Below are 26,533 nucleotides of genomic sequence, written 5' to 3'. Positions count from 1 at the left end.
ACAGCCCAGATTCACTCGCTGATGACCGGCATGCTTGATGTGATTCATGTATTCCTGTCCCCGTAGGTTAGTGCCGCTTTGGGTTCACGACTAGCCATGTCGGCCCGGGTTCTCTGTCATATGGATGCTAACGACACTATCATATACGTGAGCCAAAAGGCACAAATGGTCCCAGGCCATGGTAAGGCGACACCCATGGGGATACCGTGCGTGAGGCCGCAAAGTGATATGAGGTGTTACCGGCTAGATCGATGTGACTTGGAATCAGGGTCCTGACAGCGTTGGCATCAGAGCTGGACTGCCTGTAGGTTCGTTGAGCCAAACTGGTCGATGTCGAGTCTAGAAATGCTTTAGTTATATGTAGGGGAATTGATTGTGGGAGGGAACGTAAGGCTCTTTTACTCCTTTACCTTATGCCCTCTGATCTAAGTCATTCTCTTCTTTTTCTACATGGGTTAAGGACTAGGCTCTCTTCCTTCTATCAGGTTCACGTGTTACTATTCCGTAGTAGCTTATAGGATTGTTGTTACAAGCCTCAGTACAGTTTCTACTACTTTTAGTATGTTGTCAGTGAACCAGAACCTTGATATGATGTTGTTGAGTGGTATTGCAAACTGTTGTGGATGTCTCAAATATTTTTTCTGAGCATTTACAACCGTTATGCTGTCCGATTTCTCCTAGGAAATTCTAATGCCTTTGCATTATTCTGTGCTTTCAGATGGCCACCCGTTCCCAGAACCAAGTGGTTCGTCTGACCCGGTGCCTCGATGTACCCGGTCATACGGCCATGTTGGTTCGAGTGATGGTCGAGTCAGGCTATCGGTGGTATCCGGAATATACCGTCGAGGAGCAGTTCCGAGACTTCAACCAGAGCCAGTACCTTTGTACTGTTAGGATATATCCCTCTTATCCTGGAGCCACTGAGCCCGTTCACTTTTCCTATGGACTTGGGGTCACTATTGAGATGTCTGTGCAGGATGCAGCTTACTCAATGATGACTATCATTTGAGCCAGGACTACCTTGCTTCAGAACACCGATTTCCGCTACATGCCAGCCTCACTTCCTGGAGCACAGGGGTACTATCAGGCTTTGTACTATGACTCTACACATGAGGAGTCACTACTCCGCACCACTGCCGAGATGCTAGAGTATAAGGACCACGAACATTGGGCTTTGCGTATGGAGCTTTTCAACTCTCGTGCTGATCACTGGGCCACTTTGACTCGGTTTGCACCTGCGGTGCAGGCATGATACATGGACCTGAGGGACCTATACCCTATACGGTCTGGATTGCTAAATTGTATTGAGTGGCATGATGTAGGAGGCATCACCCCTCCTCGTGGTCCCCGTCTGCCACCGTCTGTGGGACCAAGGCCACATCCGAGTCCCTATTGTCCGCAGACTCCGCAGGACCATCTGTTCCCAGATGATCATGTTCCACTTCCAGGCTTTGGTGGTGAATTTTATGAGGATTACTACGGAGCTGTCTGAGCTAGTAGTAGTTTCACTAGTACTGTAATAAACTAATAGTTGTATCCTCCACAGTCCCGCGTGACCGTGGGATACGACTTGGTGTGTATCACGCTCCGGGGGTGTAGAAAAATAATGTATAGGAGCTTGGAATGCCTCCGATGAGATGTAATGTCTTTCACCGTAGTTGTACTCTAGCCTGGGCTTGTACTAAACTATGTACGGTGTGTATGACCAATGGTATATATATGGCAGTTTCTATATTACCATGTCGTGTAATGAACATCTTAGCATTCCATGTTATCCATTACATTCTGCACTTCCTTGCCAAGTTTGTGCCATCCTTGTCTAAACCGTTGTCTTGTTTTTCCTAGGATGGTCAACACCCGCAGCAACCCTGCTGCCCCAGAGCAGGGAGAAGCCAGTGCAGCTAGGGGTGAAAATCTGCCTCACCCGCCTTCTCCGGCCGAAGTTTGTTGGGGAATGTAGTAATTTCAAAAAAATTCCTACGCACACGCAAGATCATGGTGATGCATAGCAATGAGAGGGGAGAGTGTGATCTACGTACCCTTGTAGATCGACAGCGGAAGCGTTGTGACAACGCGGTTGATGTAGTCGTACGTCTTTACGATCCGACCGATCCAAGCACCGTTACTCCGGCACCTCCGAGTTCTTGGCACACGTTCAGCTCGATGACGATCCCCGGGCTCCAATCCAGCAAAGCATCGGGGAGGAGTTCCGTCAGCACGACGGCGTGGTGACGATTTTGACGTACTACTGCTGCAGGGCTTCGCCTAAGCACCGCTACAATATTATCGAGGACTATGGTGGCTGGGGGCGCCGCACACGGCTAAGGAATAGATCACGTGGATCAACTTGTGTGTCTCTGGGGTGCCCCTGCCTCCGTATATAAAGGACTAAAGGGGGGAAGCGGCCGGCCAAGGAGGGTGCGCCAGGAGAGTCCTACTCCCTCTAGGAGTAGGATTCCCCCCCCCCCCCCAATCCTAGTTGGAATAGGATTCGCGGAGGGGGGAAAAGAGAGAGAGGGGCCGGCCCCCTCTCCTTGTCCTATTCGGACCAAGGGAGGGGAGGGGCGCGCGGCCCATGTAGGGCTGCCTCTTCTCTTTTCCACTAAGGCCCATCATGGCCCATTTAGCTCCCGGGGGGTTCCGGTAACCTCCCGGTACTCCGGTAAAATCCTGATTTCACCCGGAACACTTCCGGTATCCAAACATAGGCTTCCAATATATCAATCTTTATGTCTCAACCATTTCGAGACTCCTCGTCATGTCCGTGATCACATCCAGGACTCCGAACAAACTTCGGTACATCAAAATGTATAAACTCATAATATAACTGTCATCGTAACCTTAAGCGTGCGGATCCTACGGGTTCGAGAACAATGTAGACATGACCGAGACATGTCTCCGGTCAATAACCAATAGTGGAACCTGGATGCTCATATTGGCTCCTACATATTCTACGAAGATCTTTATTGGTCAGACCGCATAACAACATACATTGTTCCCTTTGTCATCGGTATGTTACTTGCCCGAGATTCGATCGTCGGTATTCCAAATACCTAGTTCAATCTCATTACCGGCAAGTCTCTTTACTCATTCCATAATACATCATATCACAACTAACTCATTAGTTGCAATGCTTGCAAGGCTTATGTGATGTGCATTACCGAGAGGGCCCAGAGATACCTCTTCGACAATCGGAGTGAGAAATCCTAATCTCGAAATACGCCAACCCAACATGTACCTTTTGGAGACACCTGTAGAGCTCCTTTATAATCACCTAGTTACATTGTGACGTTTGGTAGCACACAAAGTGTTCCTCCGGCAAATGGGAGTTGCATAATCTCATAGTCATAGGAACATGTATAAGTCATGAAGAAAGTAATAGCAACATACTAAACGATCGGGTGCTAAGCTAATGGAATGGGTCATGTCAATCAGATCATTCAACTAATGATGTGATCCCGTTAATCAAATAACAACTCTTTGTCCATGGTTAGGAAACATAACCATCTTTGATTAACGAGCTAGTCAAGTAGAGGCATACTAGTGACACTCTGTTTGTCTATGTATTCACACATGTATTATGTTTCCGGTTAATACAATTCTAGCATGAATAATAAACATTTATCATGAAATAAGGAAATAAATAATAACTTTATTATTGCCTCTAGGGCATATTTCCTTCAAAGTTATATTGGAGGTGGAAAGAAACAAGCGTGAGACTAACCGCTTGCTGGAGCGGATTGAGCAGAACACTGCACGTCAACAGCGAAATGACTTGGTGTCAATCAATGACTTTATCAAGTTGTACCCACCAAAGTTTAATCATTCCGTTGAGCCCCTCGACGCGGATGACTGGCTTCGCAGCATCACCCACAAGCTACGTTCTGCCAACGTGGCCGAAGCTGATAAGGTTACCTATGCTGCCTACCACCTCGAAGGCCCTGCTAGCCTTTGGTGGGAAAACTTTGAGGCTATGCGCCCGGTCGGTCAAATCACTACTTGGGCTGAATTCAGTGAGGCTTTCCGTGAGCACCACATCCCGGAAGGTCTCATAGATCGCAAGAGGGAAGAGTTATGCAATTTTACCCAAGGCATACTGACTGTGGATGCATATAGTTGTGAATTTGGGAATCTGGCACGATATGCTCCTGAAGAGGTATCCACCGACGCTAAGAAGCAGGCAAGGTTCCGCAAGGGACTTAGCCCCGAGCTTCGCCGCGATCTTCGTCTGCACGAGTGCACCTCCTTCCAGAAGTTGGTCAATAAGGCAATCAGTGCTGAGACAGGCCAGTCTGACTATGACGCTTCATGCAAGCAGTCTCATGATTTTGGCTCTTCATCCGGCTCTCGATCTCAGAAGCGCCGGGTGTGGATTCCAAGCACAACGCTGCCAACCAGGTTCATTCTGAGGCCATCCTTTGAGTCGCCTCGCCCCAACCAGTAGTTTGCACCGCCTAAACCCTATGGTGGCCCCGCTGCTAGTGCTGCTCCACACCCCAACGTTGTGACATGTTTCAAGTGTGGAGAGCCGGGTCACTACAGCCGAGAGTGTCCCCGGAACAACAACCCCAATCAGTCTGGAAAGTCCGTTGGCCGTGGTAAGCCAGCGGGAAAGACATTCTACGCCAAGCCAGCCACCACTGCACGTGGCCATGTCAACTATGTCTCAGTTGAGGAGGCTCATGATGATCCTAACATCGTCCTTGGTACGCTCCTTGTTAATTGCCATCCGGCATCTGTTCTTTTCGATATTGGAGCATCTCATTCATTCATATCTGAGAGCTATGCTCGATTGCATAACACGACATTCTGTGACATGCCCACTTCCATGGTAATTCAAACTTCGGGTTCCAAATGGCAAACTTCTAGAGTAAGCCATGGGAATGAAATTCTTGTCGATAGACTTGTCTTCCTTGCATCTTTAATAGCTCTCAAGTCCACGGACATAAACATCATCTTGGGTATGGACTGGATGTCAGCTCATTATGCTAAGATTGATTGTGCCACTAGAACCGTTCAACTTACTCACCCATCGGGCAACACAGTCAATGTCTTAACTCGAGTGGCCAAGCGCCAGCTTTACTCCCTAAATGCCAACCCCCTTCCAGACCTTGAAGATATTCCGGTAGTCCGAGACTTTCCGGATGTCTTTCCAGAAGAACTGCCAGGTGTTCCACCTGACAGGGATGTTGAGTTTGTGATAGACCTTGTTCCAGGAACCGTCCCAATTTCTAGAAGACCCTATAAGATGGCACCCTTAGAACTAGCCGAGCTTAAGAACCAACTCGATGAGTCCTTGAAAAAGGGTTTCATCCGTCCTAGTTCCTCTCCTTGGGCTTGCCCCGTCCTCTTCATCAAGAAGAAGATGGAATGGATCGAATGGTTGTAGATTACCGACCTGTCAACTTGGTCACTATCAAGAACAAGTATCCGCTCCCCAGGATCAACGATCTGTATGACCAGCTCGTTGGATCCTCAGTCTTTTCCAAGATGGATTTGAGGTTGGGCTACCATCAAATCAAAATCAGAAACGGGGACATTCGCAAAACGGCCTTTCTTACTCGCTATGGCCAATACGACTACACCATCATGTCCTTCGGTTTAACCAATGCCCCAGCCACCTTCTCTTGGTTAATGAACTCGGTCTTCATGGAGTATTTGGATAAATTCGTTGTGGTATACCTTGATGATATACTCATCTACTCCAAGAATGAGGAGGAACATGCCGAACATCTAAGGCTGGTATTGACGAAACTTCGAGAGCATCGCCTTCATGCCAAATTCTCCAAGTGTGAATTTTGGTTGCCAGAAGTGACCTATCTAGGCCATGTAATCTCTGGTAAGGGTATTGCTGTCAATCCCGAGCGAGTTCAAGCCGTCCTTGATTGGACTCCACCTGAAACGGTCAAGCAAGTTCGGAGCTTCCTTGGCTTAGCGAGCTATTGCCGCCGCTTCGTCGAGAATTTCTCCAAGGTTGCTAAACCCCTAACTGAACTCCTCAAGAAAGATAAAAAGTTCAAGTGGACCCCATAGTGCGAGTTCAGCTTTCAGGAACTGAAAAGACGCCTGACATCTGCTCCCGTACTGGTACCACCAGATTTCTCCAAGGACTTTATTATCTATTGCGACGCCTCGCGACAAGGACTAGGTTGCATACTCATGCAAGATCGTCAGGTAATTGCCTATGCCTCACGAAAATTACACCCCCATGAGGAAAACTATCCCACACATGATCTAGAGCTTGCAGGTGTAGTCCATGCACTTAAAACTTGGTGACATTACCTTCTCGGTAATCGTTGCGAGATCTTCACCGATCACCAAAGTTGAAAATATATCTTCACCCAACCAGATTTGAATCTGAGGCAAAGACGTTGGGTTGAGTTGATCTCAGATTACGACTTAGGAATAACTTACACCCCGGGCAAAGCCAATGTCATGGCTGATGCGCTAAGTCGTAAATCTTATTGTAACAGCCTGATGTTACAACAAAGTCAACCACTTCTCCATGAGGAATTTCGTAAGCTTAACCTTCACATTGTTCCTCGAGGATTCCTATCCACCCTGGTGGCGAAGCCTAACCTTACGAATCAAATCATAGCTGCCTAGAAGCGTGATAAGGGCATATCCCAGATTAAGGAAAACATCGCTAGCGGAGTTGCTAAATGTTTTTCCATGGATGAGCGAGGTGTTGTTTTCTTTGAGAACCGCTTGGTGGTTCCCAAGAAACAACATCTACGCTAGTTGATTCTTAAGGAAGCTCATGATTCCCCTCTGACCATTCATCCCGGTAGCACTAAAATGTATCAAGACCTACGCCAGAGGTTTTGGTGGACTAGGATGAAGAGAGAAATTGATCAATACATTGCTAGTTGCGACGTCTGTCGTCGTGTTAAAGCAGAGCATCAATGGCCTGCTGGCACCCTTCAACCTTTGGCTATTCTTGAGTGGAAATGGGTTAAAATCAGTATGGATTTCATTACTGGGTTTCCCAGGACCAAGAGAGGGAATAATGCCATCCTCGTCGTGATCGATCGTCTCTCCAAGGTGGCCCACTTTCTACCTGTTCGTGAGAGTATCACCGCTAGCCAGCTAGCTGACTTATACATCTCCCGAATAGTGTCTCTTCATGGTGTCCCATTGGAAATTAACTCAGACCGTGGGAGTCTCTTCACCTCTCGATTTTGGGAAAGTTTCCAAAATGCTATGGGAACTCGTCTCTCTTTTAGCACCGCCTTCCACCCCCAATCAAGTGGTCAAGTAGAGCGAGTAAATCAAATTCTGGAAGACATGCTCCGAGCTTCTGTCATCTCATTCGGAATGGATTGGGAGAAATGCCTTCCATTCGCGGAGTTCGCTTATAACAATAGTTATCAAGCTAGCTTGGGCAAAGCTCCTTTCGAAGTTCTCTATGGACGAAAATGTCGAACACCCCTTAACTGGTCAGAAACGGGGGAAAGACAACTCTTTGGCCCGGATATGATTCAGGAAGTAGAAGAGCAGGTTCGCGTTATTCGTGAGAAATTGAAAACAACCCAATCTCGTCAAAAGAGCCAATATGACCGTAAACATAAGCTCATGACTTATGAAGTCGGCGAGAAGGCTTACCTTCGGGTCACTCCGTTAAAGCGAACCCATTGATTTGGTATCAAAGGCAAATTGGCTCCTCGTTACATTGGACCCTTTCGCATTCTTGCCAAACGAGGAGAAGTTGCCTACCAATTGGAACTACCTCCACATCTTTCCAGAGTTCACGATGTCTTCCACGTTTCTCAACTCAGGTGTTGCTTCGCGGATCCTATCCATGGAGTGGACCACGAAACGCTTGATCTACAAGATAATCTCTCTTATCGGGAATATCCCGTTCGTATCCTTGATCAAGACGAGCGTACCACTCGACGCCATAACATCAAGTTTCTCAAGGTTCAATGGTCACACCATTCCGAAAAGGAAGCCACTTGCGAAAGGGAGGATCGTCTTCGACTCGAGTACCCCACCTTCTTCCCAACAGATCCTAAATCTCGGGACGAGATTCTTTTGAGTGGGGGTGAGTTGTCACACCCTAGCTAGTTCATGCATTAGAGTGTTGCATCATGTTTAAATTTCCAGAAAACTGAAATGGGGATGAAAAAACCCCCAGCACCCCCCTGGAACAACTAGGGTTACTAAAAACTTTTCCAATGAACCTGAAATGCCCTTCTAAAAAGTCCACCCTTTTTGTTTTGGGTTAAAACCTTTGACCAAAATAGTGCACATTTTTCTAGGACATCCTAAGGTCATTGGATTAATCCATATAGTATTTGCATTTGGGCATTTAAATGCTATAAAATAATTTAAATGCCCAAATAATCTTGAAAGTAATTTTAGGCTGTTGAGAATATTTTCAAATGTGCCTCTGATTATTTCCAGGGTTTTTCTAAATGAAATAGTATTTTTACTATTCCAAAACACAAAACAGAATAAATAAAAAGAGAAAAGAGAGAGAAAGGGACTAACCTGGCTAAACCCCCCAGCCGGCCCACTTGGCGGCCCAGCACTGTGCTGGCCCATGGCCAGTCAGCTGCTTCCTCTCGCCAGGCACGCAGGCAGGGAGGTGAGCACCGGCGTGCCTGCGCTCGCCACGGCGCCACCTGCTTGCCGCCCGCGCCCCTGGATGCCTGGACGACCTCCACGTCGTCGCCCCGACCCCGCAGACCTCTCCATTCACCCCCAACGCCTCTCCCTCGCCCTCTCCCACCATGGCCGACACCTCTGCCGCCGCACCCTCGCCGTAGCCGCGCCCTCCGTCATCCTTGCGTCGCGCCGTCGTGTCCACAAGCTCCATCGTCGTCGACTACGTCGAGCAGGCCGAGCCCCAAGAGCTTGCCCGCTCTGGAATCGCCCCGACCTCGTCTTCCCCAACTCCGGCCACCGAAGATCCCCTTCGCCGTCCCCGCCGCATCAGCTCGCCCCCGACCTCGCTGACTGCCTCGTCGTGACCCCCATGAGCTCAGCCATCTCCCCATCCTCTCTATTTCCTCTTTTGCACTCTGTAGCTACTGCACCATGCTCACCCGCACGCGCCACCGCCCGCGCTCGTCGCCGGCGATGCTCCGGTGACCATTTGGTCCCGGGCATGCGCCCAACGTGCTCCCCGCATAGCGTAGAGCCCCCGTAGCACCTCGTTGCGCTCATTTGCGCACCACAACCTCATCCCCACCTGCACCCGAGCTTCGGTCACCGCCAAGCTCGTCACCGGCGCCACTCCGGCCACTTCCTGGCTGCGCCACCACCCTGGTTGGATGCTGACGAGCGTCGGCGTCTCGTAGCTATGCTCCGCGCGCCGAACGGTGCCTTGTAGGTGAAACCCACGCTGCTCCGCCGCGTCTGGCCTCACCGGCGGCTAAATGCCGGCGAGTTTGACCCTGTTTGACCCCGTGTGGGCCCAGGTTGACCTCCCCTGAGTCGCTGACGTGTGGGCCATGCGCCCGTCTAATTAGAATTAGTTTAGTTAACACTAATTATTTTAGTTAACAGTTTGACTCACTGACATGTGGGCCCAGGGCCTAACTAACCTAGTTTAGTGCTAACGAAACACTAACTAACTCTATTAGTTAGTTGTGACACTGACAGATGGGGCCCACCAGTCAGGTTTGACCTGGGCTGGCGCCTTTGACCCACTGACGTCACACTGACGCCAGGCTGATGCAGTAAATCCTTTTCTGGATTTATTCTTATATAGGAAATTCCAGAAAATAACCAAAACTTCTAAAATTCATAACTTTTAATCTATAACTCCAAATGCAAAGATTTATATATGAAATTTGATCAGAAAAATTCAGTCTTTCCATATGTAATGGTTTCATGCATGACAAAACACTTTAACCTTGCTGTTTAGGTGAAACAAGATAATACACTTATAATGCTTAATAACATAAGCTCCCATTTGAATCTTTGATTCAAATGGACCCAATTCAACTTGTTTCACATTGCATTAGGCAGGACACCTCATTTTGCCATGTCATAGCATGCATCATATTGTTGCATATTGCCATGTGATGATTGTATTATGTGGTGTCTTTCATGGTAGGTTCTGCCTCCGAGTATCCAACTGAAGGGCAGTACCCTACTACTACTCCATCAGGCAAGCAGCCCCATTGATCATATCGATACAATCCCATGTTCTCGCTTCTGCTCTCACTTACTGCATTAAGACAACAACGTTTCAAACTGTTGTGTGCTGCGGTAGTTGAACCCTTATCCTCTGCATGACCTATCATTGCCACAGTAACTAGATGAAACCCACTAGCATGTGTGGGAGTTGATTGAGCCATGTATGTGTTTCCTACCTTGCTATGCCTGTTATGCTTAGAGTTGTGTCAGGTCTGGTTCATCTGGGTGATGGGCTAGAGTGAAATGATTATGTCGGTAATGTGAGGGATGTGTTGAACATGCCTTGGTAAAGGCATCGATGAGAGGCCATATAGGAGTACATGGTGGGTTGTTTCATTGAGGCCGTCCATAAGAACTGAGATCTGTATGCGTGATTTAAGATTCAGCTACTACCACACATTGGGCCCTGAAATATGACCCCGCTCGACTTGCTGACCCCTCTCGTCCTCTGACCAGGAGTTGCAACTAGTTTCTGGTGTTTTTAGGTTATGTGTTGGCGGCCATGCGTAGCGCTGACCCTAGGGGTGGGCTATGATGCGGTAGATACACCGTGGCACGGTGTACCGAGTCACCCGTTTGGTATCTCGGGAACCCTGCACACATCATTTGGGGCCGTTGAGGACACGCCGGCCAGATTTCCTTGCGGATGGAACCCGAATAGGCGATAAACCTGGACTAGAGACTTGTGCGGTTAGTCAGGTCGTGGTCTACACCCACGTCGGCTTTCGCTTGAAGTCTGCCGAGCACATGCCGTGTGCAGACGCTAAGTGGTGGAAACATGTGTGACGAAGTACACCCCTGCAGGGTATAAAACTATTCGAATAGCCGCGTCCGCGGTAAAGGGCTACTTGGTTGCCTATACAGTTCATAGACAAGTTAATGGTTACTACTAAAAAGACTCAAGATAAGTGTGAGTACCGAGGATGGCCCTCTCGTAGGATGACGAGGGAGGATCCCCGATGGAGTATTGTGTTGGTGATTAGTGGACTCGTGTGCGGAAACTATTTTACAGTGGTGTCTCGTAGGATAGCTTAGCTAAGAGTCAAAGCTGGCTTGCTGCAATAACTCCACCACCTTCTTGAGAATGAGCATGTATAGTAGGTTCTATTGTAAGACTTGCTGAGTACCTTTGTACTCATGTTGCTTTAGTTACTGTTTTCAGACGACAACACCGCCCCCTCCGATGGGTTTTATGCAGACCTCGACGTCGATGAGTAACTTGCCTCCCAGGTGGTGATTCTGGCCATGGAGGGCCCTATGTAGATAGTCAGGCTTCGACAAGCCTTCTTTCTTTCTAGTGTCTGTACTCAGACTATTTGCTTCCGCATGTGCTTGTATGCTTGTATGCTTGTATGACTTGAGTGTCGGGTCATGTGACCCCTACCTGTATGAACATGTTATGTATGGCTCTCCGGAGCCTTTAAATAAAGTACTTGAGTTATAGAGTTTTGTTGTGATGCCATGTTGTATTTGCACATATCGAGCATATTGTGTGTATGATTGAAATGCTTGGTATGTGTGGGATCCGACAATCTAGTAGTTTATCCTTGGCAGCCTCTCTTATGGGGAAATGTAGTCTAGTGCTCCTTGAGCCATAGTAGTCCGCTACAGCCCGGTTCACCGGAGTCCTGCTAGCCTGGTTCACCGGAGTCCTGCTAGCCCAGCACTACTGCTCAGGACACTTGACTGGCCGGCATGTGTTTCACTTCATTCCTATGTCTGTCCCTTCGGGGAAATGTCACATGGTGACATCCAGAGTCCGGCCTAGCCTGCTACAGCCCGGGTTCCCCGGAGTCCTGTTAGCCCAGTGCTACAACCCGGATTCACTCGCTGATGACCGACATGCTCGATGTGATTCATGTATGCCTGTCCCCATAGGTTAGTGCCGCTTTTGGTTCACGACTAGCCATGTCGGCCCGGGTTCTCTGTCATATGGATGCTAGCGACACTATCATATACGTGAGACAAAAGGCGCAAACGGTCCAGGGCCATGGTAAGGCGACACCCGTGGGGATACCGTGCGTGAGGCCGCAAAGTGATATGAGGTGTTACCGGCTAGATCGATGTGACTTGGAATCGGGGTCCTGACAATACTTGTTCTAGGTAAAGTGAACATCAAGCATGCGTAGAGTTGTATCGGTGGTGATAGAACTTGAGGGAATATTTGTTCTGCCTTTAGCTCCTCGTTGGGTTCGACACTCTTACTTATCGAGAACTGTTGCGATCCCCTATACTTGTGGGTTATCATTCAGGAGGAGATGGGAACGGTCTTTAGGAAACCTCCTGAGGCTCAGGGTCCCGGTGGCTCATGAGAAGCCATTCCTTCAACGCGTGGCTTCAGCTGCACCAACTCTACTTCGTCTACAGAACCAGGTGACATCTTCCAAGTTCATTTAAGCTGGGAGCGCCCCTCGGGCTGCATTATTCCCAGGCCACACGGGCCCGTCCCTGTGTCATGTATCCCTTTTCCTTATGTCTTTAGCTTACCTTATTGGGAGCGCCCCTCGGGCTGCATCATCCCCACGCCGTCTGGGCCAGACACAGTGGCATGTATCTTCCTGCATTTATCCAAGTCGACCTGCTCTTCATGCTTAACCTGCCAACTGCTATCACCTGCTCGATCATTACCTCCCTCGGGGCCTCTACACAGGCACGACGCTGGTGCATGGGTCCGTCCCTGCCACGACCGATAAATCTGAGTGGTCGAGCTCTGGCTCGCGGCACGCGCCGTGCACGTCACCTCACCAGGCCCTCAGTGCCTTCACATCATCCGGACCAACCAGCGGCAGGCAGGCGGCAGTAATGGCAAACCATGTTTCTTTTTGTGCCTATCCACAGGGACCCCGCGGGAAGGATAGCAGGCGGCACCGTGAGTCTCCTTTTCTCTCGTGCGATTCGCTTGCGCGTTAAAAGGGGAGCTCCTGAGCATCGCGACTCAGGAGCTCTTACTGGCTCTCTAGCCCTCACCCCCTGGCCTTGACCATGGCATCGCGACCTGGCATACCAGTGGCGGCCGAGCTCGCTCAAGGGCCGGGACCTGAGGACGTAGAGCACTAAGAAGAGCTCGGGAGAGGGAAAACTCATATGAACCGGCCTAGCTATGTCGCATAAGTTGGCGCGCAGCCCTAGCGCAACATCAGGAATCACCGCGAAGTCAGCAAAATAAGTCTTGCCCTCGATCGGCTAAATATTTGGGCTTAGTAGTCGCTCACACCATGCCGCAACTCCGTTGCGACCAAGTCATCTTCCTTTATTTCCTTACCATGGCTGCTTGGGCGCTAAGGGGGACTCCTGAGCATCCCGACTCAGGAGCCTAACTGGTCACATAACCCCTCACTCCTTGGTCCGTCCTGGTCTCTGGTCGGCCCAATGGCGGTTGAGGTACGCGCGGGACCGGGCTCTGCTGACGTAGAACATTAATCTATCCTCATGAACTCTTCCTATATGTTGTTCGCACGTCAAGGGGGACTCCTGAGCATCGCGACTCGGGAGCCTAACTAGTCATGTAGCCCCTCACTCCTTGGACCGTCCTGGTCTCCGGTCGGTCCAATGGCGGTTGAGGTATGCGCGGGGCCAGGCTCTACCGACGTAGAACAAAGCAAATAGGAAGGAAAACGCGAAATCTCGAAGCAAATATTACAAGCATATCGTTCTCACAATACCAATGAAAAGTCTAAACGCCTCCACGAGGCCTGATGTATGTCGCAGGAATGAAACAAGAAGAATAGGTCATCCCTGGATGTCGCCATCGCCTGCGGAAGGTGCTCCCCTCAGGCTCTGGCTCGTCGGAGGCAAGCCGGAGCTCCGTCTTCCCCCACTCGTTGCTCTCTCCCACCGTCAACAAGTGCACGGAGGCAAGGCTCTTCTCCGTGACAGTGGGCGCCTCAAGAGCGGGCTCATACCAAGCCGGAGCCGAGGAAGTCTTGACCTTGCGCGGCGCCATGGGCGCCAGAGGCAGAGCAAGGCCGGAGCAGATCTGTAGGTAGCGGCGGCGAAGAGTGAGAAAGGGGATCTGGAGCGAGGCAAGGAAGAAGCAATGAAGGCAAGTGCCACCTGCACCGGCCTTTTGTCAGGTCAAGAAGTTGCCAAGGCAGCGTGGGGAAGCAGAGACGCCCACGTCCAATCAAACCGCCACGCGTCAACCAAGGTTGTAGGCTTTGGGGGCCCGCGGTGCTCCGAACTTGACCCTTGGCTTCGCCGTGAAGCCAAACCCGAGCGCATCTTGGGCCCGGGGCTACTGTCGGCGTTCTGGGAACGGGGGTGCCCAGACTTGCCTGCCTGCGGCCCGCGACATGGTCAAGCAGCAGGCCGTACAGCCCATCTTCACCAACAAGGCACCCAAGACCCTCGCGAGGGGCCAAGCCTCGCAAGGCGGATGACGCAAGACCTCCTCTAGAGTGGCCTAGCTAGGCAGGCTCACGAGGAGCGGAGATATCAAGGCAAGGTGAACCTCAGGAGGCTCTCGTGACATGAGCCATGACGATCGACACTAGGCGGGCGCCAGCGTGCGCAGTGTCCTTATTTTCTCTTTGGTGCAAGGGAGGCAAGCGTAACCACGGAGTACCAAGACCTTAGGCAAAGGTTGCCATTTCGGTGCAACAAGACCATGACCACGCGGACGGCAAGGCGGAGGTCATCGTGGAGCCCAAGACGGCGTCACCCTAGAGCCTTCCATAGGCGCAGACTACCTTTTGTCAGGATAGCTCGTACTAGTTGTCCCCCTTCAAATTAGCCCGCCATTGTTGGCTCCCTTCCCGCTCAATATTTGGGAAGAGGACCAGGGCCTCTATAAATAGGACTAACCACCACCATAGTAGAGGGGGATGAGAAAGAGAGAAAGAGAGAGAGGCCGAGAGAGAAAGGGGATCAGACCCAGAGATACACACAAGTCCACACGCACAAGAACACCTCAACCTCAGGAGGTTGTTCTTCCCCTTGTACTGTTCATCATCAGCCCAAGAGGCAATCTACCACCACCACACTGGAGTAGGGTATTACACCACAACGGTGGCCCGAACCAGTATAAACCCTGTGTCTTTCTGTGTTGTGACTCCGTCGAGTTCGTCCGTAAGATCTTAGCGAGCTAGAGCGTAGATCGGTAGGAGGGAAAGACTTCGCGCGCACCCCAGTGTTCGAACCTTAAGGGTTTGCCGGAACCCCGCATCCGACACATACACGTATCTTTATGAACACGTGCCCACACATCCTATTCCTACGAGCACCTTCAAGATGCTGAGTCGGCACAACATTTTGAGATTGATGAAATCATCCAAAAACTCACAGGGCACGCACCTGCTAAGCCCTGCTTCACCATTCAATCACATTGTGATCCGTGCACTCGTTTGCACCCAAAAATGCCTAAAAATCACATGTAGCTGTGTACAGTGGCGCATTGACTGCTTGTTCTGGCAGCGGTAGCAGCCGTTCGATGGTAGAGACCTTGATGTAGTTTTATTATGGTTGATGTTAGCACCGTGGGTCGATTAGGTGCTAAGATGAACTCATTCCTCTCGATGGTATGAATCAAGACATACACACATTTGGTTTGGGAGAAGGGCTAGCTCTCACGTGGGAGAGAAAGGGGAATCGGGTAGGTAGCGTCCGTGCCTTGCCACCGTGATCCTCTGGATACCTCTGGCTTCATCGCGCTGTGCTTAAGTAGGGTGGCTGATTGCCTGCAAGTGCACATGTTTTAGTTGTAACCTTTTTAAAGTAAGAGTATCGATCCCACAGGGAGCACATGAATCAGACTTTTGCCTGTTGTAGAGAATTATGTACTTTTGTGCCCGCAAACAATTGTAGACTCAAAGCAGAGTGAGGGCGAATGAAAAGGATTGTTGAGTAGTGTTTGGAACTTGTAACTAAATAACATAAAAAGTAAATAAAGTGTGAGGATTGTGATGACTAGTGAAACAACAGAACAGAATGGCGCTCTCGGGGAGTTTGGAATCCCCATTGGTATGTTTCTAACGCACATATGCATAAGCATAGTATATACCAGATATTCGAGTCACTGTTAACGACTATGCTGGGCGGAGCCGGGTACAGTACATGTTCTACTCATGGTAGACTTCGTGCCACGCACTCCAATATCATAGTCTCCCCTAGAGGGTTACAGCTCATGATAATTAAAGGTCTCCCCATGGATGCGACCTCTCTAGGGTTCTCCATTATTCCCCTGTCAATTGCAAATACTAAGAGCGATAGGCTTTTACTGTCACCTCGAATTACCTCCGCATCCTAAACCTTAACAACGACAGTGATATACTTCGTGGCCGTAGATGAATGCCATAGATGCTCACCTGACTCTGCCTTCCTTCACACAACCCAAACGCAAATTGTAGATGAATGCCCTAGATGCTCACCAACTTGCCGAGATTATTTACTACTACGTACTTAACTGGTGACTGTTTGTTTCCCTCACAACGTACCTCAATTAGGAACTCATGGGTCCATGCAACCATTGTGATCATCTTTTTTTAAAGCTCCATTGTGACAATCTTGGCTTCCTGGATATGTCATTTTTGCTTGATAGGATATTCCCTTTCTCCTTCAAAAAACTATTTATTTTTTATTTATAGCCCTTTTACTCCCTAATTTCTTGATTAGGGGACAAGAGAGGGGTGCGGTATTTGCACATATATCCAGGATACACTGGAATTTGCAGAAAGTGTACGTCATTTGGTGTTCGTGGTAACCATGATACTCTACTCTTGTGCAAGTTCTTGCAATTCTTGTTACAGGAGTAATTTTTTATATATAAAGAGTTGAGAAAATCGAGGCTTTGAGAAAGGCATTGCATTGCCTTGTACTTGACAATCAAGCTTTCTCTTACAATTTTCGGTTTCAGTTCATAAAATGATAATTCAGTTGTGTACTTATTTTTGGGAAAATGCTTCTCCTCAATTGACTGATCGTTCACGCGCGTGAACCACCTCCATGAGACCGCAACTGTCCGATCAGCACTTGATCTTGCGGCGCACAACACCCTACCCACCACACGTGTTTGCAACATTGGCGATGTTGCAAATAGCCGAGCGCAACGTAGGGCGTGTTGCGGACCGACCAGCCGAGTGCCACACATCCCATTTCCCCCAAATTTATTACCCCCCCCCCCCCGAAAAAAATCTTCTCGAGCCATCGACGCATCCCCCCTTTCCCCATATTTTTCCTTGCACGTCGCGCCCATCCAATTTCTCTCCAAGTTGTCACCGTGCATGATGCTTCCGAAGATGTTGCCACTGTTGCATAGCATCTCCTTGGAGCCACGCGCCATCACTGTGAAGTTTGCACAAAGGCGCTACACCACCACTGTCAGAGAAGACGGTCAGCCAAAGATGCGAAGGAGCTCCGGTCGCAACACCGACCACTCCGCCGCTATGAGCGAGGAACGACCGACCGAAGTTGCGAGCTAAGGTTGTGAGCAGGAACAACTCACTTTTTTAATACATCTAAGGTGTTGCGGGAGGTGCTGATGATGCCAGCTCATCGGAGATGTTTCTGTGGGCAACGACCTCAGGACGAGAAATGTTGCGCGGTGGCGACGACTGAGCGCAACATGAGTAATGTTGCAAACCTCCGAACGCAACATGGCTCATGTTGCAAAACACTCATTAGTGCAAATATGATTGCAACATGAACGATGTTTCAACCTCCGATCGCAACATAACTCATGTTGCAAAGCTCATCAATTGGATCGAGTGGCTACGACGCGGTGGATCCCGGCTAATCTTTTGAGAGATCTACAGGGTGACATGTAGCTTTGCCCTTATGATCAAGCTATAGGAGCAGTGTTGTTTGGCAAGTTGCCCAAGTCAAAATATGTAGAAGCACCTCGAATCCTATATACTCTCTTTGTCCATGAATAAGTATAAGTTTGACAATCGAAATTTGTTCATAAAAGAGTGTGTACGCTTTAAGAGCAAAGCTAATAGAAGAGTCTGCAGCCGGCTATGTAGTAGTGCCACGCGAGCTATATAGCCTACTCATATAATAAACTAGTTGTACGTTAGCTATAGACTTTAGAGCATCTCCAGCCGCGCCCTTAGAAAGGCCTTCCCAGGTGTTTTTTTCGCGCCGGCGCAGAAAAATCGGCCCAGTCGCGTCCCCAGGAGCCCGATTTTTGCCGGCCTGGGTCGAATTTAGCGCCGGCGGACCCCTAGGCCGAACCTAGCACGATGGGGGGCGCTCGAGGGCGCCATGGCGAGCGGTTTTGGCGCGAAAGAGCCGCGGGTCCGCTGCGTCAGCGACACCGCGCGTCTTCTTCCCCGAACGCCTCGGTTTCCCGCGGGGAATCAATGGAAAGGATGCCGCCGGTCAGCCTTACCAGTGATTCCTCACGGGCGGCGCGTCATGGGGCGGCGTGTCGACGCCTCCCCTCCCTCACACGCGTACACACGGGGCGGCGCCGCTATATAAGCCGGTGGCCTCCCTCGCCTCTGGCCACACCAGCCCTAGCCTGCCATCTACATCTCCCGAGCCCCGCCGCCGAGCCCTCCCTCTCCCTCCCTCCCTCTCCCGATGGCCGAGCGATTCCCCGGCGATGAGGCCGCGACCAACGGCTTCGGCCGCCGATCGCTCCGCGAACAGGAGTCTTGGCTCCTGTTCTAGGCGAACATCCCGGCGCCGACGCACATGCGCGTCGGGCCAACGGGGTGGAGACTCAGCAACGGGGGAGTGCCCATTCCCCCGTTGCCCGACGCCGTGGCGAAACTGGGCTACTTCGCCGACGAGGTCGACGTCGTGCGCGCCTCCTTCACCGACGCCCAGCTCGCCCTCCCCGAGTATGCCGTCGACAACATAACGGTGTGGACGGCGTACTTCCAGCGCCGGCAGCAGCAGAGGATGGCGTCCATCAACGAGGCGCCGGTGGTGGGCGGACCGAAGAACAGCGAGGGACGCCACCTGCGGTGGGGTGTCCCCGGCCGCACCCTCGAGGGCGTTCTGACGTACCTCGAGGGCGGCAACGACCCGCCGTTGGCATACCCCCCGGCGAAGGCGGCCGCCACGGCCACGGCTCACCGTCGACGCGACGGGCAATGGTTGCCCAGGAGGTTCGGCGCCTCCTCTTCTTCCTCCTCCCGCTCTTCCTCACACTCGTCCGGCGCTCCGGCGCTGCTCAGCGTCAAGGACGAGCCCGCGGCGGAGACGCCGCTCGACCGGCGCACTCGCAGCGCTGGCATCGTCATCAATGAGGGCGGCCGGCGCGCCCCCTCGTCGGCTCCTCCGTGTTTCGTCAAGCCCAAGACGGAGCCGGGCCTGGCGCCGGTGAAGACAGAGCCGGGCCTCCCCGCGGTGAAGACGGAGCACGGCGGCGACGTCGAGCTCGACGATGACGCTGCCCTAGAATAGGCGCGCGCGGACTCCCTGAAGATGGCGAGGGAGCGCCAGTGTGCCGCCCTGCGGCGATTCGCACAGCGCCGCCGGGGCTGCGCCGAGGGAGGAATCGTCGTCATCGAGGACAGCGACGACGACACCGCGTCGCCGCCACCAGCCCGCATAGGCGACGCTGGTCAGGGGTCCACCAGGGACGGCCGCGTCAAGGAGAAGCCGGACGACGACGACGGCGGCGACGACGGCGACTACTCCGCTTTTAACCAGTTCTTTTTTAATTATATATATTATGTAATAAAAACCCGCTTTTTAAATGTAATATATGCCGAACTTCGCCAAACTTTGAACTTTGCTATATTGTTTTTTTTAAACGCGCATGAAGACGGCGGCTGGGGACCAACTCGGCCCTAGGCCGAGTTTTTGCGCCGGCTCACCCCCAGGGGATGATTTTAGGCGCTCCCTGGGAGGCCAACGGCTGGAGATGCTCTTAGTGCTTCCGTGGCGAGAGATGCAACGAAGGGCATAGTGATTGGCTGGCACCTGCCTTTAGTCCTTGCGCAGGCTGCATGCAGCTCCATTTCATCGAAGCTTGTGCTATTGTCGGGCGCTTGATGAAGCGCCGGCTCCCTTCTCTTTTATTTTCTCTTTTCTTCACGTAAGATTGCTGACGTGGAACATCTTATAGTCTGCTGACTAGGACTTATTATACTTGCTCTAAAGTAGAAAAAATTGCTCTCACATCACACAGTGATCAAGACCAATAACATTCAACACATGGTTTACTCACTTCATACATGTACTTAACTCACCGAGGTTGAGGTAGTTAAAGAGGAGAAAGATGGTGGATTGCACCTTTTCACTGCATTTTTTTACCCCACTCCATAATGTGTCATAATTTTTTTTATAATGTGCACTTATTTATCGAACAAGTACTTCAGGTAAAAGCGGGCTACCAAATAAATCAGTGAAACACGGAGGTAGATTATGCCGGAGGATACGCAGGCTGTGTGCTGATCAAGTGAAACACGTTGGCAACAGTAAAGGCGATCACTACCATCAGAAGCGCCATGACCGGTCTTGTTTCGGCATTATCGCAGGCGCTATAATCTTTCCTCATCTGATTCACCATGAACAGCCACACAACGGCCAAGAACCCCTGCAGAATTCAGTTAGTTATATACACACCGGGAAAATTCAGTTTCAGGTAGCACATCGAACGCATCACGACTTGCTATTTTTTGTGGGGGGGCTTCGTGGTTAGTTACCTGGAAAAAGCGCCGGCAGCCGGACGTTTCCACGCCCCCATCGTCCGCCGGCGACGCCGTGCCGTGTGATGTCCCTAGCAGCAGCTAGAGAATCACAGGATAGAAATAGAAAATGGCAAAGGGATTGACCGAGAAGGAAGGAGCTGGAGCAGCTCAGTTCATTCATTAATTCGATAATTTGCCCAAAAGGCTACAGGGAGTTTATATCCACACGCTTACAGCCGGTCTGTCCAGTCAACACACGCAACACAAAACCAACGCACGCCTACCTTTCCGTCACGGTCCCAGCCGTGTCTGGGACCTGCCTGTCAGACACACACGCAGTTGGTGGGGGTGTGACAATCGCCCCCCCTTGAGTTGGAGGCTCATCCCAGATTGCAGCATTAGGAAAATGATTCTTGAGTACATAGAAATCTTCCCAGGTAGCACATTCCACTGGAAGAGATGACCACTGAACCAAAATTTGCACAGTTGCAGCATTACCTTTCTTGACCATACGGCGATCCAAAATTGCTTCTGGCTGCGGGGCATTTTCTTGTAGTGTGTCTGGAGCTGGTAAAGTAGTGAAGACAGGAGTATACTTTGCCAAGAAGGGTTTCAGCTGTGACACATGAAACACAGGGTGAATGGCACTAGCTGCAGGCATCTCCAATTTGTAGGCGACCTCGCCTATTCGTTCCAGCACGTTGAACGGGCCAAAAAATTTGAAAGCCAGCTTTGGGTAAGGTCGATTTGCTACTGAAGACTGTGCATAGGGTTGTAGTTTCAATAAAACAGGGTCACCAACAGAGAATGACCGGTCTGTGCGACCCCGATCAGCATAAGACTTCATCCTGTTTTGTGCTTTGAGCAAATTTTCTTTGAGCATGTTAGTAACTTGTTGGCGCTTAGCAGCAACATTATGGGCAGCGGAAGCTTGATCCACAGATAGGTGAGGCAGTGCACCAAAATTGGGATCCATTCCATACAATGCCTTGAAAGGGGAGCATTTGATGGAAGCATGGTGGGAGCAATTATACCAGAATTCGGCCATTGGAAGCCATTGGCGCCATTTTCCTGGGCAATCATGAATAGCACAACGCAAGTACTGCTCCAAACATTGGTTGACGCGTTCACTCTGCCCATCAGTGGCTGGATGATTAGCAGTACTGTAATTGAGCTTGGGGCCCACAGCCTGAATTAGTGCTCTCCAAAAATTACTTATGAAAATAGGATCTTGATCAGAGACTATCGTTTCTGGAATGCCATGCAATTTCACCACTTGATCAAGAAAAAGCTTTGCCACAGAGGGAGCGGTATAAGGGTGTCGGAGAGGCATGAAGTGTGCATATTTAGTCAAACGGTCCACCACTACCAGTATGACATTCATGCCCTCCGACATAGGCAAGCCCTCTATAAAGTCCATGGTGATGTCATTCCATGGCTTGGTGGGAATAGGAAGAGGTTGTAATGTTCCAGCAGGGTGACATCGTTCACTCTTTGCTTTCTGGCATGTGGGGCATTGCTTCACAAAATCCTCCACTGCCATTTTGAGTCCAGGCCAAAAGAACACCTTACGCACCCGCTGATAGGTGGCATGAATGCCGGAATGCCCCCCCCCCCCCACTGGGCTGTCATGCAAAGCACTGAGAAGCTTTGTTTGCAAGGACAACAGGTTGCCAATATACAACCGCCCATTGTAGCGAATCAAGCCCTTGTCCAACGAATATCCACGTGCATCAGGGCTCTTCACGGCTAGCTGAGCAAGTAACTCGGTGGCTTCAGAGTCCATATCATAAGAACTCAAGATTTCTTGTGCCCATTCAGGTTGACAAATTGACAGGGCATTCATCTGTAGTAAGTGACCCACTCTGGATAAAGAGTCAGCAGCATTGTTCTCGCTGCCCTTGCGATACTTTATCGAGAATTGCAAGCCCAACAACTTTGACATTGCCTTTTTCTGTAGTTCAGTAGTGAGGTGTTGATCCGTAAGGGAGCACAAACTCTGATGATCCGTGAGTATAGTAAAGGGTCCCCGCTGGAGGTAAGCACGCCACTTGTCAATTGCCATAATTACAGCCATGAACTCCTTTTCATAAATTGACAATTTACTATTTTGCATTCCCAATGCTTTACTCATATAGGCCACTGGATGCCCTTCTTGTGCCAATACAGCCCCAACACCCGTATCACAAGCATCGGTCTCCACAACAAATGGCAGTTTAAAATGAGGTAACGCCAGTACCGGAGTGTTAGCCATGGCGTCCTTCAACAATTTAAAAGCCACCATAGCTTGGTCCGTCCAGATGAACCCTTTTTTAGTTAGAAGGTTCGTGAGAGGCTTGGCGATGATGCCATAGTTCTTCACAAACTTTCTGTAGTAACCGGTTAACCCCAAAAAACCTCGCAGCTCGGTTGTGTTGGTCGGGATGGGCCATTTGACCATGACCGATGTTTTTTCTGGATCGGTGGCCACTCCCTTATGAGATATAATATGTCCAAGATACTCTATACTGTTTGTGGCAAAAGAACATTTTGTCATCTTGGCATACAATTTATGTTCCCGCAGAATAGCTAGCACGAGCCGCAAATGTTGAAGATGTGTGTCCAGATCAGGGCTGTACACTAGGATATCATCTAGGAAGACAATGACAAACTTCCGAATATAGATGGCAAAAACTAAATTCATTAGGCACTGAAACGTGGCCGAAGAATTTGTTAAACCAAAAGGCATCACCCTAAATTGGTAGTGGCCATGATGGGTTTTGAAAGCTGTCTTGGGTTCATCCTCCTCCAACATCCGGATCTGGTGATATCCCGCACGCAAGTCCAATTTTGAGAAAAATTTAGTACCTCCCAACTCATCCATTAGTTCATCTGCAATTGGCATTGGGAACTTGTTTTTGATAGTCACTTCATTTAAATTGCGGTAATCTACACAGAAGCGCCAAGTGTTGTCTTTCTTTTTTACCAGCAACACCGGGGATGCAAAAGGACTAAAACTAAGTTTGATTAGTCCTGCATTGAGCATTTCCTTGACCTGCCTCTCAATCTCATCCTTCTGCAATGGAGAGTAGAGATATGGCCTAGAATTCACAGGTGGTGCATCTTTCTGCAGAGTAATTGCATGATCAAAATCCCTATGAGGCGGTAAGGTTTTTGGCTCTTGGAACACATCATCAAATTCATCTAGCAATTTCAACACATCAGGAGAATTAGATCCTGTCACTTGGTCTGTCGGAGCAGGCTCAATCAGTGCCAGCGCCCATACATCGTTACCAGCTAAAGATTTCCGAAGCTGGTCAATTTCCATGACCTGTAATTGTTGTTGTTTTTCAGTGAGAATACCCTGCAAATGCACTTCCTTGTCACCGTACGGGAAGGAAATGTGCTTGTTACGCCAGTGACAAGTCATGGGACTAAAACTGTCCAACCAGTCCATCCCCAACACGGCATCATAAGCGCCCAAGTCCAGAATTCGCATGTTGTGACAGAAAGTTGCCCCTTGACACCACCATGTGAGTTGCGAAACTGTTGTGGTGGAGTATATATGAGAGCCATCAGCAAGTCTCACGGCAATACTTTTGTCTTCTTGGACAGGGAGTTGTGCCCGATGCACAAAATCTGAGTTGACAAAACTGCCCGTGCTACCGGAGTCGACAAGGATTAGCATGACCTTGTTACCCACCAATGTTCGGAGACGCAAAGTGTTCACGTCCTCTGTACCAGCCAAGGCGTGACTGGAAAGCATCGAACATGCTTGGTCTGTAGTTGGTTCCTCCAGCAGCTCCAGAGCATGCACGGTGTCATCAGAAAAGACTTCCCCAAATTCACCCAATTCAATCATCATGAGTTGAGCTCCTGGTTTACACTTGTGCTCTTTAGTGTATTTGTCTCCACAGCGAAAACAGAGGCCATTGGCCTTACGAAAATCCCGCAATTGACGTTCCCGAGCATAATCATCTGTATTTTTTCGGCCTCCATCTGTTCGAACAACAGCACCGGTACCCTGAGGGGCCACATAAGTCACCGCAGTGGTAGGGTGTTTGATGGAAGCTGTCGGTCGTGTACGAGGACGCTGGTGATCATGCTCTTCCTCCTGTATGTGTGCCAATGCCGCAGCCCTGGTAACACTAGCTGGGTAGTGTAATCTGACTGCAGCACGAAGCTCATCACGTAGGCCATGAATAAAATGAGACACAAACCATTTGGAGGGTAGTGCGGCATCAGTAGATAACAAGTGATACATGCAGTTTTCAAAAGACCTCTTGTATTCAGCTACTGTGCCTGTTTGCCTAAGTTGCAGCAACATCGACATCTGCCCATCATACTCATCAGACCCAAATTCAGCAACCACTGCCGTGATGAAAGAATCCCAATTAATCTGGCGATGAGTGCGCTTGTAGGCTTGCAACCATAGAGCAGCATGATCCTCAAAATACAGTATAGCAGTGCCAATCCAATTTCGGACAGGAACATTGTACATCTCAAAATAGGTATAGCAATTATCAATCCAGAGCAGAGGAAACTGCCCTCTGAAGACTAGAAATGCGTGTTTGGGCGGCTTCAGGTGAAATCCCTCGTGGCGCTCATAGTAGTTGCCCCGGACACGGCGGCGCTCGTAGTGGTTGCCGGCGTCGCGGCGGCGCTCGTAGTGGTCGCCGGCGTCGCGGCGGCGCTCGTAGTGGTCGCCGGCGTCGCGGCGGCGCTCGTAGTGGTCGCCCGCGTCGCGGTGGTCGGCGTCGCGGCGGTCCTCGCATCGCCCGCGTGGAAGCGGCTCGCCGCAAGGTACGGACCGCAGGTTGTACGGCTCGTCGGCGTGACCCTGGAGGTGACCCTCGGGGTCGTCCGCGTAGGGTACCGACGCGCGCAGCTGGGGGGCGCCGTTGCCTCCGCCGTCGAGCTGATTTTGGGCGGGCTCGCGGGGAGGAACAGCCGGGGAGCGCGCTCGCTTGACCTCCTCCAAATCCGAGCGAAGCTCACGGAGCTCGGCCGTCACCGGAGCGAGCTTCTCGTCAAGCGCTTTGGTAAAGAATTCCTGCAGGGATTTCTGCATCTCCTCCATCTCGAGCAGGATGAATCTGGTCTGGGCGTTTAGGATTGGTGATGTACGCGGTGCCGTTGTGTGGAGTAGAACGACCTAGTCTGATACCAATTGTGATGTCCCTAGCAGCAGCTAGAGAATCACAGGATAGAAATAGAAAATGGCAAAGGGATTGACCGAGAACGAAGGAGCTGGAGCAGCTCAGTTCATTCATTAATTCGATAATTTGCCCAAAAGGCTACAGGGAGTTTATATCCACACGCTTACAGCCGGTCTGTCCGGTCAACACACGCAACACAAAACCAACGCACGCCTACCTTTCCGTCACGGTCCCAGCCGTGTCTGGGACCTGCCTGTCAGACACACACACAGTTGGTGGGGGTGTGACATGCCGTGTTCTTTGGGTACGCCCTTCTCGACGTCCAGCAGCGGCGCCGCCTCGCAGCCGGACGCGTCGCACGGCGTCGAGGAGATCCGCTGTGCCATTGGGGGAAGAGAGACGGCGACGAGCGAGGCTTTACCCTAACTCTTTTCTTTCCGCCACACGCGCGAGTTTACTCTGGAAACCTAAATCGACGTGACGTGCGAGTTTTTTTTTTGTGTGTGTCGAAGGAAACGTGGCGTGCGAGTTGGTATTTGAGAGGTATGCGCCGTGTGTCCGTGTAAATAATCCCTGTATTTCTCAATCATAGGGCTTTAAAATTTAAAATACACACGCATGCGAAGAGATAAGAGGCAGCTCGCAGGGGCAAACCAGGAAAGT

At 50.4% G+C, this 26,533-nt stretch overlaps 1 protein-coding gene across 1 annotated transcript; it reads right to left on the bottom strand.

The window, feature by feature from the left end:
* Positions 1–20,305: 20,305 nt before the first annotated feature.
* Positions 20,306–26,412, bottom strand: LOC123082257 (uncharacterized). Its single transcript, XM_044504627.1, has 3 exons — positions 26,168–26,412; positions 20,748–20,814; positions 20,306–20,638 (listed from the first exon to the last, which is right to left on the bottom strand). Exons 1-3 carry the CDS (start codon positions 26,254–26,256, stop codon positions 20,465–20,467), a joined length of 330 nt encoding a protein of 109 aa, XP_044360562.1. The 5' UTR covers positions 26,257–26,412; the 3' UTR covers positions 20,306–20,464.
* Between the last annotated feature and the right edge of the window lie 121 nt (positions 26,413–26,533).

This window comes from Triticum aestivum, chromosome 4A (assembly GCF_018294505.1).
Source record: "Triticum aestivum cultivar Chinese Spring chromosome 4A, IWGSC CS RefSeq v2.1, whole genome shotgun sequence".
In the NCBI taxonomy this organism is placed as follows: Eukaryota; Viridiplantae; Streptophyta; class Magnoliopsida; order Poales; family Poaceae; genus Triticum; species Triticum aestivum.
The sequence above is the reverse complement of the archived record's forward strand: the minus strand, read 5'-3'. Positions and strand labels throughout refer to the sequence as shown.